We start from the raw sequence: 15,878 nt of genomic DNA, 5'->3' as shown, positions 1-15,878 counted from the left end.
CAAAAATTAAATCATTTTCAATATCTTAATATGATTACAAATATTTTTTTTTCAATAAAATATCATTTTGGTTATACTTAAATATTTTTAATAAGCTTAAAAATTAATAATATAAGAAAAAACTAAATATTTATGTAATTTTTATACGGCCAAAACGAGCTTAACTATTGGTATGTATTTTGTCATTTAATATCAGGGTTCAAGTCTGATATGAACAAACAGTCAAAACGAGTATAACCATTAGCAATTGATACGTATTTTGTCTCTTGATATCTCAAAGTTCAAACCTCAGTTCGAACAACTACCAAAACGAGCATAACCCGTTGACAATTAACATGTATTTTGACTCTCGATACCAAATTCGGGTCCAATAATGTCCACAAGAAACACCACAAATCACCTAAATCCAAGAGCATCAAATAAACACATTATCCCAAAGAAAGATCTTAATCACATGGGAAGAAGAGGGAGAGAGAGGGGATGCGCCTGATTTTCATTTGGGTAGCAGATTTAATGAACGATGGAGGCTAATTTGGGTGAAAATAGGGTTTAGATGGGAATGGGGTTGAAGATGAAGATGAAGATGAAGATGAAGATGAAGATGAAGATGAAGATGAAGATGAAGAGATTTTTGCATTGAAGAAGACAACAAACAGGTGTTGCCCAAATTTGGTGAGTTGTAAAACAAGAACAGCGACTTGCCGAACATCATACCCTGTTTTCTCTATTACCTATCTCACCCTGCGCGGCGCCTTTCTTCTGTGTTCTTGCCTCTCCCAAATCACTGCCCCATTCCTTTTCCTTCACACACTTTGCCTCCCTATTGCTCTTCCACCAAGAAACATATTGATCCCTTTTCTTCTTCTTCTCTCTCTCTCTCTTCTACTAAGTTTTGTTTGAGGGTTCAATAGTGTTCATCCATCAAAAAGAACGGAACCCACTTTTTTCTCCGCGGATTTTGGTCTCCAATCGGTATGGAATTCCGGGTGTGCTTTGATTTTGTGTTTTCTAATGGATTCGAGTTGTTACTCGTACGATTATGATTGTTTGAGTTGTTGTTCTTGTTCTTGTTCTGTTCTTGTAATGGGATTGATTTCTTTCGCTGTTCTTATTGTCGGAGAATTGATGATTGATGTCTTGTAGGAATGGTTTTGTGTTTGGTTTCGATTTTAATTCGAATTTTTCTTCTGCAAGATTGATTGTCTCCACATTTAAGATCTGTGGAGATGTCTAGTTTTGAAGGCGTTTTAGTTTCTGATCAGTGGCTTCAAAGTCAGTTCACTCAAGTGGAGCTTCGAAGCCTCAAATCCAGAGTGAGTGTTGCATTCTTGATCATTTGCCTTTGAAAATGTTCTTGAGATGATCGATTATGAACTGCCCGTTTGTTTTAGTTTATATCGGCTAAGAATCAAAATGGAAAAGTGACGACCGGAGATTTGCCACAAATAATGATGAATTTGAAGGCATTTAAAGAAAGGCATAGTGAAGAAGAGATCAGGGGAATCTTGAGCGAGTCAGATCCTCAGTTGAGCGATGAAATTGATTTTGAATCCTTTCTCAGGGCAAGTCTATTCACTGTTTGTACTACTCGATGACTTGTGTTCATATTTTTATGGTTCTCAAGTCTTGATTATGTGAAACGGCAGGCATATTTAAACTTGCACGGTCGATCAGCCGAAAAAGTTGGTGGTGCAAACAACTCTTGGTCGTTTCTCAAGGCTAGCACAACCACTCTTCTTCATACAATCAGTGAATCGGAGAAATCGCTCTATGTGGCTCACATAAATAGCTATCTTCGAGATGATGCATTTCTATCGAACTATCTCCCATTAGACCCGTATTCGAATGATTTGTTTAATCTTGCAAAGGATGGAGTTCTTCTCTGGTATTTGTGTAGGGTTTGATGTTACCTGTTTTTCTAACTTAAACAAGAACCTCGTGTCTCCTGCGGTGGCGCTAATGTATTTCAATGACAATGCAGTAAACTTATCAATGTTGCTGTACCTGGGACGATCGATGAACGAGCTATCAATACCAAACGAGTCCTCAACCCGTGGGAGAGAAATGAAAACCATACTCTTTGTCTCAACTCTGCCAAAGCAATCGGCTGCACAGTGGTTAATATTGGTACACAGGACTTGGTTGAAGGACGAGTATGTTTATGTGCCCGTCACCTTTCTTTATTAGTGTTACGATTGTCATAAAAGTTTGACCGAAAGTTGTTCTCTTGCAGCCGCATCTGATCTTGGGATTGATTTCGCAAATTATAAAGGTTTCTTCATTACATTTCGACAATTGTTTGAGCTTCTGGTTTCAGAAGTGATTTAAACTACTTTTGTCTCGTTTCATTGATTTCGCTTGTTATGGAAACTTCAGATCCAACTATTGGCCGATCTTAACCTGAGGAAGACGCCTCAACTCTTGGAACTCGTCCAGGAGAGTGGGGTAAGGGGTATAAATTTGTCGTGTGATATTTTTGTCGAAATCTAATTATCAGTGCTGTAGCATCACTCTTTACCGTGTGCTTTCCAGGATATCGAGGAGCTTATTAATTTACCTCCCGAGAAGATTTTGTTAAAATGGATGAATTTCCACCTTCAGAAAGCAGGATACAAGAAACCTGTTTCAAATTTCTCATCTGATCTGAAGGTAGTATGGCTGCTCTGCTTATGTTATCGTTCTTTCTGAATTAGCCGACTTTAACGTTTTTTATTATATCGGAAATATTTGAACCCGGTATTGGCAAACAGATAGTAACTTTTGATCATATCACGTAGGATGGAGAGGCTTACGCTTACCTGCTAAACGTTCTTGCTCCCGAACACTGTAGTCCATCCACATTGGCTACTAAGGATCCTAATGAAAGGGCAAAACTTGTACTTGATCATGCAGAAAGAATGGATTGTAAAAGATATTTGACTCCGAAAGATATTGTTGAGGGTTCATCCAATTTGAACCTTGCTTTTGTGGCTCAAATATTTCACCAACGGTAAAGTCTTAGTAGGATCTTTTATGTTTCTTTCAATTATTACTTTGTCTTTGATCCTGACTCGTATAGATGTTGACGGAATTGAGGAAAGTTTGGTGGTTACTGTTATCACATGTAAATCGATGAAATGAAAGAGAAAAAAAATATCAGCCTCTGTGTGAGATCCCACATCGGTTGGGGAGGAGAACGAAACATTCTTTATAAGGGTGTGGAAGCCTCTCCCTATCAGACGTGTTTTAGAAACCTTAAGGGAAAGCCCAAAAAGGACAATATCTACTAGCGGTGGGCTTGAGTTGTTACAAATGGTATTAGAGCTAAACATTGGGTGATGTGCTAGGGGAAGGTTGAGCTTCGAAGGAGGGTGGACACGAGGCGGTATGCCAGTGAGGACGTTGGGCCTTGAAGGAGGGTGGATTGTGAGATCCAACGTCAGTTGGGGAGGAGAACGAAACATTCGTTATAAGGGTGTGTAAACCTCTCCCCAGCAGACGCGTTTCAAAAATCTTGAGGGGAAGCTCGAAAGGGAAAGCCCAAAGAGGACAATATCCGCTAATGGTGGACTTGGGCTGTTACAAATGGTATCAGAATCAGACACCAGGCGATGTGCTAGTGGAAGATTGAGCCCCGAAGGAGGGTGGATTGTGAGATCCTACATCAGTTGGAGAGGAGAACAAAACATTCTTTATAAGGGTGTGGAAACCTCTCCCTTGCAAACGTGTTTCAAAAATCTTGAGGGGAATCCCGAAAGGGAAAACCCAAAGAGGACATTACTGCTAGCGATTGACTTGGGTTTGGGCTGTTGCACACATGCTTACTTGCATTATAGTTGTTACCCAGCAGACGTGTTTCAAAAATCTTGAGGAGAATCCCGAAGGGGAAAGCCCAAAGAGGACATATCTGCTAGTGGTGGACTTGGGTTTGGGCTGTTACAGACATGCTTACTTTACCGCGTTATATCTGTCACATGTTTTATATATTGTGAGCTCTGCCTCAACAATTCGTATGCTTTTTTTGCCTTGCGTCTTGGCTCCACATATCCATTACACCTTGGAATGCCTCATACTTCAAACAAGAATAGATATACGTTCGATATCGTTTTGACACTCCCATTCCCTTGTCTATTTTACGGTTAATTCACGTATAGATTTGGTTCGTTTTGTTCTGCAGGAGTGGTTTTGCAGTAGATGGAAAACAAGTATCGTACGCAGAGATGATGACGGATGATGTACTAACTTCTAGAGAAGAACGATGCTTCCGGCTCTGGATAAATAGTCTTGGCATTGTTTCTTACGTTAATAATGTATTTGAGGACGTCAGGAACGGGTAAGAACGGCATGGCGTAATCCATCAGTTTAGAGTTGCTACTTTTAACGATTTTTTCGTCGTGCGGGAATTAGTAACACGATTTAGAGAGGAAATAGAAAGAACTCCACAAAATATTGTTGCCTGTTTGGGCTACTCTTATCAATAATTTGAATGTTTAATCCTTATGCAGATGGATACTCTTAGAAGCGCTGGACAAAGTTTCTCCAGGGTCGGTTAACTGGAAGCATGCATCAAAACCTCCTATCAAGATGCCTTTTAAAAAGGTTGAAAATTGCAATCAAGTTATCCGGATCGGGAAGCAGTTGAAGTTTTCGTTGGTTAACGTGGCTGGAAACGATATCGTTCAAGGAAACAAGAAGCTCATCCTTGGTAATCCTCATTCATGCATTTTATAGCTTCCTCGCTCGAACATCCACTGTGTAGCTCGGTTCCACATCTTTCACCGTCTTGAATGGATAGTTGAGAAATACTAGTCGTTTATCAAGTTTCCTTGGTATGATTGACGCGTTATATTTTCTCGTGTTTCGTGCAGCTTTCCTATGGCAGTTAATGAGATTCAATATTCTCCAACTTTTAAAGAACTTAAGATCTTACTCTCGAGGAAAAGAGATGACAGATGGTGACATTCTGAAGTGGGCAAACAGCAAAGTGAAGGGCACGGGAAAGTCTTCTCAAATCGAGAGTTTTCGGGTACGAGGAAGCGAAAACACGTTACATTTACCGCAGTAATTTTATTTAGAAGTCAACAATATTGTAACTTGGTAATTTTCTTCAGGATAAGAGTTTGTCAAATGGAATATTCTTCCTTGATCTGCTAAGTGCTGTTCAGCCTAGAGTGGTGAATTGGAACCTTGTTACCAACGGTGAAAACGGTATATTTCATCGTTCTTGAAGTTGAACTTTCGTTTCATCTCGTTTTCTAACGTGTGCTTAGCTTCCCGTCTCGAATTATGCTCGTGTAATACAAATCACTGTTTGTGAATCCTTACCCTTTTTTGTTTTCTCTGGGTAGATGATGAAAAGAGGTTAAATGCTACCTACATTATCAGTGTTGCACGAAAGCTGGGTTGTTCGATATTCTTGTTACCTGAGGACATAATAGAGGTAAGATCAAAACTTTGATGGGGTATGGTTTATTTCTCTCGTAATTGTAACCGTTCAAGCTCACCGTTAGCCGATATTGTCCTCTTTGAGGAGCTTTAAAACCTTGAGTGGAAGCTCAGAAAGGACAATATCTGCTAGCGGTGAGCTTAAGCTGTTATAGTAATACCGTAGCACAGTTACCGACATTTGAAACCATGCAAGTAGTAAGAAAAAGATCGTTTTTCGTATGGTTTCGCATCAGATTTGGTTATTTTGTTTGTTTGATGAGCTGATCTGCCAGCCTCTCTTAGAATTGTGGATATATTTGTGTTAATATTATGGCAGGTGAATCCAAAAATGATCCTCACATTAACAGCCAGCATTATGTACTGGAGCCTTCAACAGCCTGTTGAAGAAATAGATATCTCTCCTTCTCCTGCCACAGCGAGTACCATTACGGATATGTCGACCACCTCATCGATAAACGGCGAGGACGAGAGCTCCTCTCTCTGTGGCGAAGTTCTGAACTTAAATTTAGACGATACTGGCTCTGATACCACGGTGTCCTCCGTGATTGAGAACGAAAGGGATCTCATGTGACGGAAGAGTCGTTGGAGTATGACGATAAGAATATACATGGACACGAAAATAAAAAGGCGAATTTAGAACACAAGCTTCTAAGAAAGAGGCAAGGGTGTGAAGAAAGAATAAAAAGAAAAGAAGAAAGATTTTGATGAACAGGTTTTTTGCATTGTAGATAGCAAAAAAGTTGGTTTTGAGAAAGGAATGTTGTTCATATATAAGGTGACTCAAATAAGCTCCCTTTTCTTACACTACTTTCACGTGCTCGTCTTTCGGTGTCTTTGGTTAATCAAGAGTGTTTTCATCTGATTCGTTTCTGAAGTCCTTTGTACAAGTTGTAGATTGCATTATAACGATTTGAAAATAAGAATCACCTAAAATGATCAACAATAGCAAGAGAATTAAGCCCTCAAAAAATTTCACATGAGAGAAGATGACACGAAAAGTCTCATTGAAAATTTGTGATTGAAAATATCCAAGTTGCATTTCTTGGGATCTAAAAATTATCATTTTAGATTCAAAATTCAATCTTTTTTCTAAATAAGCTCTTTGTTGGAACCACTTAAAATTAGTATCAAAGCATTTGGTCTAAGTTATTTGGACGACTCAAGAGATAAAACTATGTTTTTTTTTTTTTTTTGTCAATTTTTTCAAAGTTATTGCAAAATATAACATACTAGAATTTGTCAGTCTTCCTCTCATGTCATAAAAATAATAGATAAAAGAAAAAAAATGGTAGTTACAAAATATATATATAAAATTGAAGCATATGAAAAGTTTGTCATTAAATTAAATTTGGTCGAGGATCTTTTTGAAGGAAATGAATGGATACATATCTTATGAAACAACCGACAAAATTATCATTTTCATGGCACAATCCAAGGCAGGGTGGTTCATTGCCAATATCAACAGCTAAACCAAGCTCAACCTATTCATACCCCAAAAATACAAGTTGATTCACTTGGGACAACCAAATATGGATCAGGGTGGTTCTGTTCATTTTGATTGCAAGCATAGAATAATCACTGTAACTTAAAGCGCCACAAATGTAATTGAAAATCACAAAGCAGAGTATCGTTTGAATACATGTTTGCTACTCATACTGATTACACACAACCAAACATACCCTGAAGCAGCAGATTGAGATCCACATACCATCACTTTCTACTACATCATCATCATCATCGTCATCATTCCTCTGCTTGTGGTGAACGGCTGCGACACCGGGTCAAACACGAACGCAGGCATAAGATGAAAGTTTTGAAAAAGAATCGAGAACAATAATAGTAATCATAATAAAACAAACTCCAAGTACAAACCTGCTATATCCACGGTGCTTTGGGCTCTGAGTCGTCCCACCATAACTGGGGCTATCCCCGGGTTCGGGTTCGGGTTCGGGTTCGGCTGTATTCAGCCGCTGATCGTGACCATTGTCTGGGTTTGACCTCTCTCTATCGCGAGGACTATGGCTAGTGCCACGTCCATCGGTAGTAGGACTCCCCCTTTCTCTCCCGTAAGGACTGCGGCTTCGGTCGCGGACTCGGTCATCATTTGGTCTTTCCCTCTGATGGGGAGGGCTATGGCTAGGGGCCCTAGCATGGTCGCTTGATCTCTCCCTCTCTCTCCTATAAGGACTCTGATTAGGACTACGACCACGACCATGGTCGCTTGATCTCTCCCTCTCTCTCCTCCTATAAGGACTCTGATTAGGACTACGACCACGACCATGGTCGCTTGATCTCTCCCTCTCTCTCCTATAAGGACTCTGATTAGGACTACGACCACGACCATGGTCACTTGATCTCTCCCTCTCTCGCCTATAAGGACTCTGATTCGGACTACGACCACGACCATAATCAGGAGAACCCCTCTCCCTCTCTCTCTCCCTCTGATAAGGACTTGGACTACGACGACTTCCATAATCAGGACTAGCCCTTTGTCTCCTATATGGACTACGGGTAATACCATTGCCATAATCAGGACTTCCTCGCTCTCTTCTATACGGACTTGGAGATCGTCGTTTTCTATCGGGAGACCTATCACGATTCCTATCAGGACTAAATCCATTTCTCTTCTCATCGTCATCTCGAACAGCGTATTCCACTGAAATCACTCGATCCATCAATTTGCTGTACAAAGTAATAACAATTAAAAGGCATACCAATAACTTAACATGTATATAAAAGGCATCTAACGAGTGCAAATAGCAATGTAATTTTCCATCAGATTGTCTCAGAGAGACGAGGGCAAACCGGGATCAACTCATACCTTCAATATAATGACCTTACTACTCAAATAAAATGCGTATACAATTCAATGATAGAAAACTCACCTCATGTTTGTAAGCTCCAATGCTCTAGTGGCATCCTCTTGCAATTCATACTGGACAAATGCAAAATTCCTTCGAATCCTTACACTCAATATCTTACCATAAGGATCGAAGTGCCTCTCCAAATCTCTTGTCCTAGTATGATACGGGTCAAAGTTGATAACAAATAAAGTCTTTGAAGGTCTTGTATTCGTAGAGGATCTCCTCGAACCTCCTCCACCTCCACCACCTCCTCCACCAGGTCTTCTAACCCCACGTTCTTGCTGCAAAGCAAACGAATGATTGACCGAAATACAATTTGAAGATACAGTAAATAATGTTCCACAAAGGGATGGACAGGAAAGAGTCCATTCCAAGTTGTGCCATATCAATGAACATTACTTTCGTCCACTCAACACGTAGTCTGCGGCCCTTTCGACCAAATTCTCTCCGATCAAGTGCACGGATAGCATCCTCAGCATCTCTCTCATCCTCCATGTAGATGAAAGCAAAGCCTGTAAACCAATCAAACAGAAAAAAACTAATTATGGCATCTGTGTGACACCAAATAATTTTTCCACCAACGAATTCCTCAAAATCCAATGTCAATTTTCTCCCTATTGAAGAACACAATAAACCACAAAAATTTCTTACCACAAGAAAGAAATATTCACAACCTTCGTGAAATCTATAAACTAAGTTACCAGTGAATTTAGCAACAGACCTTGTGTATGAACTAAGTGATGTCAAGGAGCAATAATCCAAAACAGGATGTCTCATGGTAGGTCTACAAATAGAAAGTGCCTTCTCCATTATTCTGCAGGCTCAGCTGAGGTTGACAATGTTTCAACCTTGAAACAATGTATGAATTGTAGGCATGCAAAAGTCATGAGGAATGGAAACTGGAAAGCAAAGTGTCGGAGGAAAATGTAAGATAGTAGTAGTGCCATTGAGAATCGGTATGAATCATCGTGGAAACAAGAAGAGGAAGCTTGTCACAGACGGAAAACTCAATTCTGAAGAGCCATCATTAACCAAGAGAATTATGAATATGCGAAGAAAATCCTGCACCAAAGAAAATTCTGGCCAAGGCGGTTTAGGATTTAAAACATACACTCTTCTTTTCTCAAATATGTTTTTAAAAACCCCCAACCAAAAACCCAACAAAAGTCGCCTTCTCCGGTTTCCATATGCTGGATGATGCCGATTCGTACCGCAACGCACCAAATGCAATGAGAACGACGACCTCAAACTTTGGGGGAATTTCCAACGGTTGAATTGCCTTGCGGACGTTGTATCCACACTTTCTTAGCGGGTAGTAAGTAACTTCGATAGTTCAGTATATTGCATAGATTCAGAATTTGCAAGTGCCTCGTATCGACATGATACAAATTTAACGCAACTTTAAAATTAATACAGGAATCATAACACAAACGTCCTCTTTTGTGTTTCTGATATATGTCTGGTAAATTTCTTGTTAAAAAAAGGGAATTCAAACACACACAACAGAAAAACATGCTATGGATAGAAGCTCACCAGATTTCATATCTACTCTATCAACTTTTCCATATCGACTAAACAGTCTTTCCAAATCAGGCTGTCGAGCATCATACTCAAAGTTTCCACAAAAAATCGGCTTCATACTACCTGTAAAAGATACCGGAGAAGAAAAATACAACATTTAACACATCACTCTCACAATATGAAGACAACAACAAAAACAAACAGGTCCATCAACAAGAAAATTATTTGAAACTAATCTTAAAGAGTAAATAACATAATGAAAGATCCACAACAACCATGCACATACCGCTCCCAAACAAACCGACGAGTCTCAGCCGAGATTCTTTTTCGGAAGTGAAGAGTTACAGGCCGCCGTAGATGGTATGCTTGCCGCCGGAGGTCGATTGACGCAGTGTGGATTGGGCGGAAAGGCTAGGAGTGGGAGGGTACCTCGGGAGGACTGCGGCTGTGGAAAAAATGGGAGCTTTTTAGGGTTTTCTTTTTTTAACCCTAATTTTCATTTACGGGCAATCTGGAATAATTTCAAATACAGAAATAAATTTTTTTTATTTTCTCCCTTTTTCAGTAAAAGAAAATACAAAACTAATTTCAAAAATAAAAATTATTTTATTCTATTTTTAAAATCAACCTCTAAATATAATATTAAAAAAGGTAAAATACTCTAATAAATTTTAAAATATTTGACATTGAAAATATAATATAATTTCTAAAATTTTAAATTTTAATAGTCTAATAAAGTGTTTATACCGAGAGATACACGAGCACAAAACTAATTTATTGTAATATTTAGTTTAGTTCCATATGTTGTACTGAATACGTTCAATGTAGGGATCACGACATATTATTCAAGCTTACTTAGTTCTATTCATGATTCTAGTATTTGTTGTAGTGCATCATCAACTAAACACATGTTTGGGCTTCAATAACATCCTACAAAGTTAGATCATGGTTTAGTCCTACAAAGTTAAAATAATTGGTGAGTGTGAACATGTCTTATGGTCGATGAGGTTAACTCTTCCACAATACTCAAATGTTACAACCAAAATGATATGACACCAATTGTTGTTGCGAAAGCAGAGGTAAGATCGACCGCACTCACACTAAACAAAAAGACACATATTTATGTAGTTCTGAGACAAGAAATTTTCCTACATACATGGATGATAGCTAAACACTATAACCAAAGTGTTTACTGCATCTCTCACATTCTCATGTCGGTATATTCTCCCATATTGAGAGAAGAACTAAATGAATCCAAGTGAAAAATGTATCAAAAGTTTTCGTGAGTTCAAAAGATTCCTAATCCAATTTTTGATTTTCAATAGTTCGAGATCCTTTTTTATTTTATTTATTTATTTTATATGTGTGTATATATATACATATTGGAAGAGGTTGGTTCGAAATGGGTATCAAAATTGGCTTCTTTTTTTCTCTTTAGTTTCGTTTTAATTTGATTTGCTATTGATAATAATTTGTTTGTTGGGTTCGATTTTATTTGATTTGGTATGGAAGTTATATGTGTTCGGTTTTTTTGGAGATCAAATTGTTTGGACCATTTATGAAGCATATATAAATTTAATTATCTATACTAACCATAAGTCTATTGGAACATTTTTTTTAGACAGCAAACCCAAATAGAGCAAACCCAAATAGAGCAAACTTGTGTGTTAACTCAAATCTGGCAACAAACAGCATATATATCATCCATCCATACCACCATCGCTACAAACTGAAGCATAAATGTATAGAAATCGGCAAAGCAAACCCTTACACTAAAAATGTTAAAACCATTATACAACTAAAAACGTACTCTTCTAAACCAACCAGATCCAGATCTATAACTTCATTCCTCTGCTTGAGGTGAACGGCTGCAAAACCATCACACATGAATGCAGGGATTAGATGAAAAATTCAAATAACAATTTCAAATAAAATAATTAAACGAACTCGAGGTACAAACCTCTTATAGCCCCGATGCTTCGGGCTCTGAGTCCCACCATAACTCGGGCTATCCCCTGGTTCGGCTATTGTATTTGGCCGCTGATCATGACCATTGTCCGGGTTTGACCTCTCTCTATCACGAGGACTATAGCTAGTGCGACGTTCATCAGTAGGACTGCCCCTCTCTCTCCCGTAAGGACTGTGAATTCCGCTGTGGGCTCGGTCACCATTTGGTCTTTCCCTCTGATGGGGAGGAGGAGGACTATGGCTAGGGGCCCTAGCATGGTCACTTGATCTCTCTCGCTCTCGCTCTCTCCTATAAGGACTATGGCTAGGGGCCCTGGCATGGTCACTTGATCTCTCTCGCTCTCTCTCTCTCCTATAAGGACTCTGATTGGGACTACGACCTCGACCATATTCAGGAGAACCCCTCTCCCTCACTCTCTGGTAAGGACTTGGACTACGACGACTTCCATAATCAGGACTAGCCCTGACTTTCCTATATGGACTGCGGCTAACACCATTGCCATAATCAGGGCTTCCTCGCTCTCTTCTATAGGGACTTGGGGATCGTCGTTTTCTATCGGGAGACCTATCACGAGTCCTATCTGGACTATACCCATTTCTTTTCTCATCGTCATCTCGAACAGCATATTCCACTGAAATTACTCGATCCATCAATTTGCTGTACACAGTAATGATAATTAAAAGGCATACCAATAACTTAACGTGTACACACCTGCCTATAACAAGTGAAAATATCAATGTAACTAAAAAAACTAACCTCATGTTTGTAATCTCCAATGCTCTAGTGGCATCCTCCTGCAATTCATACTGGACAAATGCAAAATTCCTTCGAATCCTTACATTCAATATCTTACCATAAGGATCGAAGTGCCTCTCCAAATCCCTTGTCCTAGTATGATATGGGTCAAAGTTAATAACAAATAAAGTCTTGGAAGGTTTTGTATTAGTAGAGGATCTCCTTGAATCTCCTCCACCTCTGCCACCACCTGGTCTTCTAATGCCACGCTCTTGCTACAGAGCAAAAGAATGATCGATCAAAATACAGTTGAAGATATAGTAAATAAAATCAAATAAAAGTTTCACAAAGGGATGGAAAGAAAAGAGTTAGTTGGAAGTTCTGCCATATCATTTTATATTACTTTGGTCCACTCAACACGTAGTCTGCGACCCTTTCGGCCAAATTCTCTCCGATCAAGTGCACGGATAGCGTCCTCAGCCTCTCTCTCATCCTCCATGTAGATAAAAGCAAAACCTGAAAACCAATAAAACAACTAAAACTGAATAACGACTTGGAGATGAGACACCAACAATGATAAAAGATGAAAATTTTCCCTCCAAAGAATTCCTCTAAATGCAACATAATTATTCTATAACAAACATTCAACAAACCACAAAAAATTCTTACCATACGAAAGAAATATTTGCAACCACCGTGAAATCTATAAACTAAGTTAACAGTGAATTTAGCAACAGACCTTGTGTTGTGAATTAAGTGGTGTCAAGGAGCAATAATCCAAAACAGGATGTCTCATGGTAGGTCTACAAATAGAAAGTGCCTTCTCCATTATTCTGCAGCCTCAGCTAAGGTTGACAATGTTTCAAGCTTGAAACAATGTATGAAATTGTAGGCAGGCAAAAGTCATGAGGAATGGAAAGCAAAGTGTCTGAGGAAAATGTAAGATGGCAGTGCCAATGAGGATCGGAATGAATCTTCTTGGAAACAAGAAGAGGAAGCGGTGTCACAGGCGGAAAACTCAATTGTGAAGAGCCATCCTTATCCAAGAAGATTATGAATATGCGAAGAAAATCCTGCACCAAAAAAATTCTGGCCAAGGAGTTTTAGGATTTAAAATACACGCTCTTCTTTTCTCAAATTTTTTTAGAATCCTCCACCAAAAACTTATCAAATGTTGCCTTCTCTGATTTCCATACGCTGGATGATGCCCATTCGTATTGCAAGGCACCAAATGCAATGAGAACAACTACTACTTTGGAGGAAATTCCATCAGCTGAATTGCCTTGCCGACATTGAATCCAACACTTTCTTGGTGGATAGAGAGTAACATTTTCAGATCAGTAATTTGCATCTATTAAAGATATCAGCAACTTTGCAAATTGCAAGTGGCTTGTATCGACATGATACTTTTATCTTTTCTGCAATTGGTACGTATCGACATGACACAAATTATATGCTACTTTAAAAGAAATTCAGGAACAAAACACAACCGCGCTCTTTTGTGTAACTAGAATACACCTTATAAGTTTATTTAATAAAAAAGGAATTAAAACACAAACAGATTTTCTATGGCTAGAAGCTCACCAGATTTCATATCTACTCTATCAACTTTCCCATATCGACTAAAAAGTCTTTCCAGATCAGGCTGTCGAGCATCATACTCAAAGTTTCCACAAAAGATTGGCTTCATACTTCCTGAAAAAAGGTTAAAAACACAATAGAACATTTAATATATCTCTTTTATTCATGATTAGAAAAAAGAAAAAAAGAAAAAAAGAACATTGAAATACAACATCAGAGTTCGTGAAACTAATTTCACCACATCAACCAGACACCTTTTATTTTAACAAGAAACAAGCTTTTCATTTATATATGGAAAGAAAGAATAAGTTCAAGGATACAACCACCCCAGGAGGAAGAGACATAAAATGACAACTAGAAAGAAGTACCAAACATTAACAAGACAACTATTTGAAAATAACCCTGAGTGAAGAACATATAAAATAAATCCATAACAACCATGCAGTTACCTTTTGCAAATAAGTATGTTCAACTTTTGTATTTTTAAACATATCATTACCTTTATATTTATATAAATACAATATTGTTACTTTCATAATATAAAATTAAAAATTTTGTTTCTATAGCATTTAAAAACATACAAATGAGACATCAACAAGAAAGCTATTTGACACTAATCATAAAAGTGAAGAACATATTTAAGAATCCACGACAACTATGCACTTAATCTGAAAATCAGTTAGCAAGTCCGTGTCAAATTGTTTTTCCTAAACAAAAAAATATATACTTTAAATGAACTTTTGGTTCATACAAAAAGCTTTTTAAGTTTGACCAGCAATATCCAACCTGTAGGTCCTAAGTTCCAAGTTCTAGCCACTTATAGCCACAACTTTTTGTGCTATAAATGCTTTCTGAAGCCTAGCGCAAAACACAAGGTGCAATGGAATATTGCAAAATAGTTGAACCATTAGATAGACAAACTGAGCTATCTCATTGACCATCATTACAGAGGAATCATTTTTGTAAATGCCTGACCATAATCATCCATTGGAAGTCCATAATTCCAACTATTAACCACCTAACAGCTAGCAGAAGAATATACGAGTTGACGTTAGCATAACCAACAGTAATAAAGATAACAATCCATGGATAAATTTGACTCTGCCGTCGAAGGAGATTTCTCCTGCAGGGGCTGGAGCCACGGGCAGATAGATGGCCTTAGCCCCTCGGTTCTTTGAACCAAGGACACGATTAGTGTTTCTTGTGGGGTGTGTGTGTGTGTGGGTGGGGGGGGTGGGGATGTTGTATGAAGGTCTTTTTCATCATGAGGATGGTGAGCCTAGAACTGCGAGCAGACATGTGCAGAGTGCTTTAAGTTTAAGGGGCTCTTATCTTCTAGGGGTATGTAGCCTGGTCATTCCCGATCAACCCGTAGAGGTGTTAGATATGGCAAGTCAGCTCCACAACACACCTCTCTATCCCGCTTGTTCCTCTTCTCTAATGTTGAGGGGGCATCAATCTGCAAACATGGTAAGCTTCTAAGGGTTTTCAAATTTATCAATCTCGTTGCAACCTCAATCAACCTTGACTCTCATTCTGGTTTTTTTTTTAACTTTCACAGCACTTGCCGTTCAAAGGAGCACATCTATTCCATCTCCAATGTTCATTTCCTCCTTCCTCTTCATCTTAGTTGGACCTTCCTTCTAGCATTTCATCTACTTCATTCTCCCATCCTGACTTACATACTACGATTACGGCTAATTCAGTTGAAATGGTTAGATCTAGGTGGGGAATCATTCTGTGTCGGTTAACCAATGTGTACTTTCCCACACATATTCAAG

The 15,878-nt window shown here is 38.6% G+C and overlaps 3 protein-coding genes across 7 annotated transcripts in view; 1 reads left to right on the top strand and 2 right to left on the bottom strand.

Moving 5' to 3' along the window:
• Positions 1-412: 412 nt before the first annotated feature.
• LOC111438617 (fimbrin-1-like) lies at positions 413-6,095 on the top strand. Of its 2 annotated transcripts, none has more exons than XM_023076492.1 (15): positions 413-672; positions 1,195-1,313; positions 1,392-1,562; positions 1,647-1,885; positions 1,982-2,153; positions 2,234-2,272; positions 2,377-2,445; positions 2,533-2,649; positions 2,778-2,989; positions 4,157-4,312; positions 4,485-4,684; positions 4,848-5,005; positions 5,091-5,187; positions 5,328-5,419; positions 5,744-6,095. In XM_023076492.1, the coding sequence occupies exons 2-15, from the start codon at positions 1,227-1,229 to the stop codon at positions 5,996-5,998; spliced, it is 2,064 nt and encodes a 687-aa protein (XP_022932260.1). In that variant the 5' UTR covers positions 413-672; positions 1,195-1,226; the 3' UTR covers positions 5,999-6,095. The 2 variants fall into 2 exon arrangements, with proteins under 2 accessions (XP_022932260.1, XP_022932258.1); XM_023076490.1 differs by having other exon boundaries at positions 414-972.
• Positions 6,096-6,911: 816 nt separating this feature from the next.
• LOC111438592 (serine/arginine-rich splicing factor RS40-like) lies at positions 6,912-10,300 on the bottom strand. Of its 3 annotated transcripts, none has more exons than XM_023076456.1 (6): positions 10,099-10,300; positions 9,825-9,935; positions 8,691-8,803; positions 8,313-8,572; positions 7,300-8,109; positions 6,912-7,195 (listed from the first exon to the last, which is right to left on the bottom strand). In XM_023076456.1, the coding sequence occupies exons 2-6, from the start codon at positions 9,928-9,930 to the stop codon at positions 7,171-7,173; spliced, it is 1,314 nt and encodes a 437-aa protein (XP_022932224.1). In that variant the 5' UTR covers positions 9,931-9,935; positions 10,099-10,300; the 3' UTR covers positions 6,912-7,170. The 3 variants fall into 3 exon arrangements, with proteins under 3 accessions (XP_022932224.1, XP_022932225.1, XP_022932226.1); XM_023076457.1 differs by lacking the exon at positions 10,099-10,300 and adding an exon at positions 9,013-9,370; XM_023076458.1 differs by lacking the exon at positions 10,099-10,300 and adding an exon at positions 9,013-9,353.
• A 1,162-nt stretch (positions 10,301-11,462) lies between these two features.
• The window catches only part of LOC111438593 (serine/arginine-rich splicing factor RS40-like), a 5,672-nt gene continuing 1,256 nt past the window's right edge, over positions 11,463-15,878 (bottom strand). The window contains exons 2-7 of one of the 2 annotated variants that reach the window (XM_023076462.1): positions 14,101-14,211; positions 12,920-13,032; positions 12,538-12,791; positions 12,140-12,438; positions 11,773-12,076; positions 11,463-11,680 (exon numbers count right to left, since the gene is read on the bottom strand). In XM_023076462.1, the coding sequence (XP_022932230.1) occupies positions 11,656-11,680; positions 11,773-12,076; positions 12,140-12,438; positions 12,538-12,791; positions 12,920-13,032; positions 14,101-14,206 (1,101 nt within the window). In that variant the 5' untranslated portion in view covers positions 14,207-14,211 and the 3' untranslated portion in view covers positions 11,463-11,655. Of the gene's footprint in view, positions 11,681-11,772; positions 12,439-12,537; positions 12,792-12,919; positions 13,033-14,100; positions 14,212-15,878 lie in introns of both variants that reach the window. The other variant, XM_023076461.1, reaches the window with a different exon arrangement.

This window comes from Cucurbita moschata, unplaced genomic scaffold, assembly GCF_002738365.1.
Source record: "Cucurbita moschata cultivar Rifu unplaced genomic scaffold, Cmos_1.0 Cmo_Scf00078, whole genome shotgun sequence".
Taxonomy (NCBI): Eukaryota; Viridiplantae; Streptophyta; class Magnoliopsida; order Cucurbitales; family Cucurbitaceae; genus Cucurbita; species Cucurbita moschata.
This window is presented reverse-complemented; position numbering and strand designations above follow the sequence as displayed.

Coding starts and splice junctions, on each gene's coding strand:
- LOC111438617 (XM_023076492.1), top strand. CDS start 1,227: ATGTCTAGTTTTGAAGGCGTTTTAGTTTCTGATCAGTGGCTTCAAAGT. Junction 1,563..1,646: donor ATTTTGAATCCTTTCTCAGG/GCAAGTCTATTC, acceptor GTGAAACGGCAG/GCATATTTAAACTTGCACGG. Junction 5,420..5,743: donor TACCTGAGGACATAATAGAG/GTAAGATCAAAA, acceptor ATATTATGGCAG/GTGAATCCAAAAATGATCCT.
- LOC111438592 (XM_023076456.1), bottom strand. CDS start 9,930: ATGAAGCCGATTTTTTGTGGAAACTTTGAGTATGATGCTCGACAGCCT. Junction 8,573..8,690: donor TACGTGTTGAGTGGACGAAA/GTAATGTTCATT, acceptor TTTGCTTTGCAG/CAAGAACGTGGGGTTAGAAG. Junction 7,196..7,299: donor AAGCACCGTGGATATAGCAG/GTTTGTACTTGG, acceptor CCGGTGTCGCAG/CCGTTCACCACAAGCAGAGG.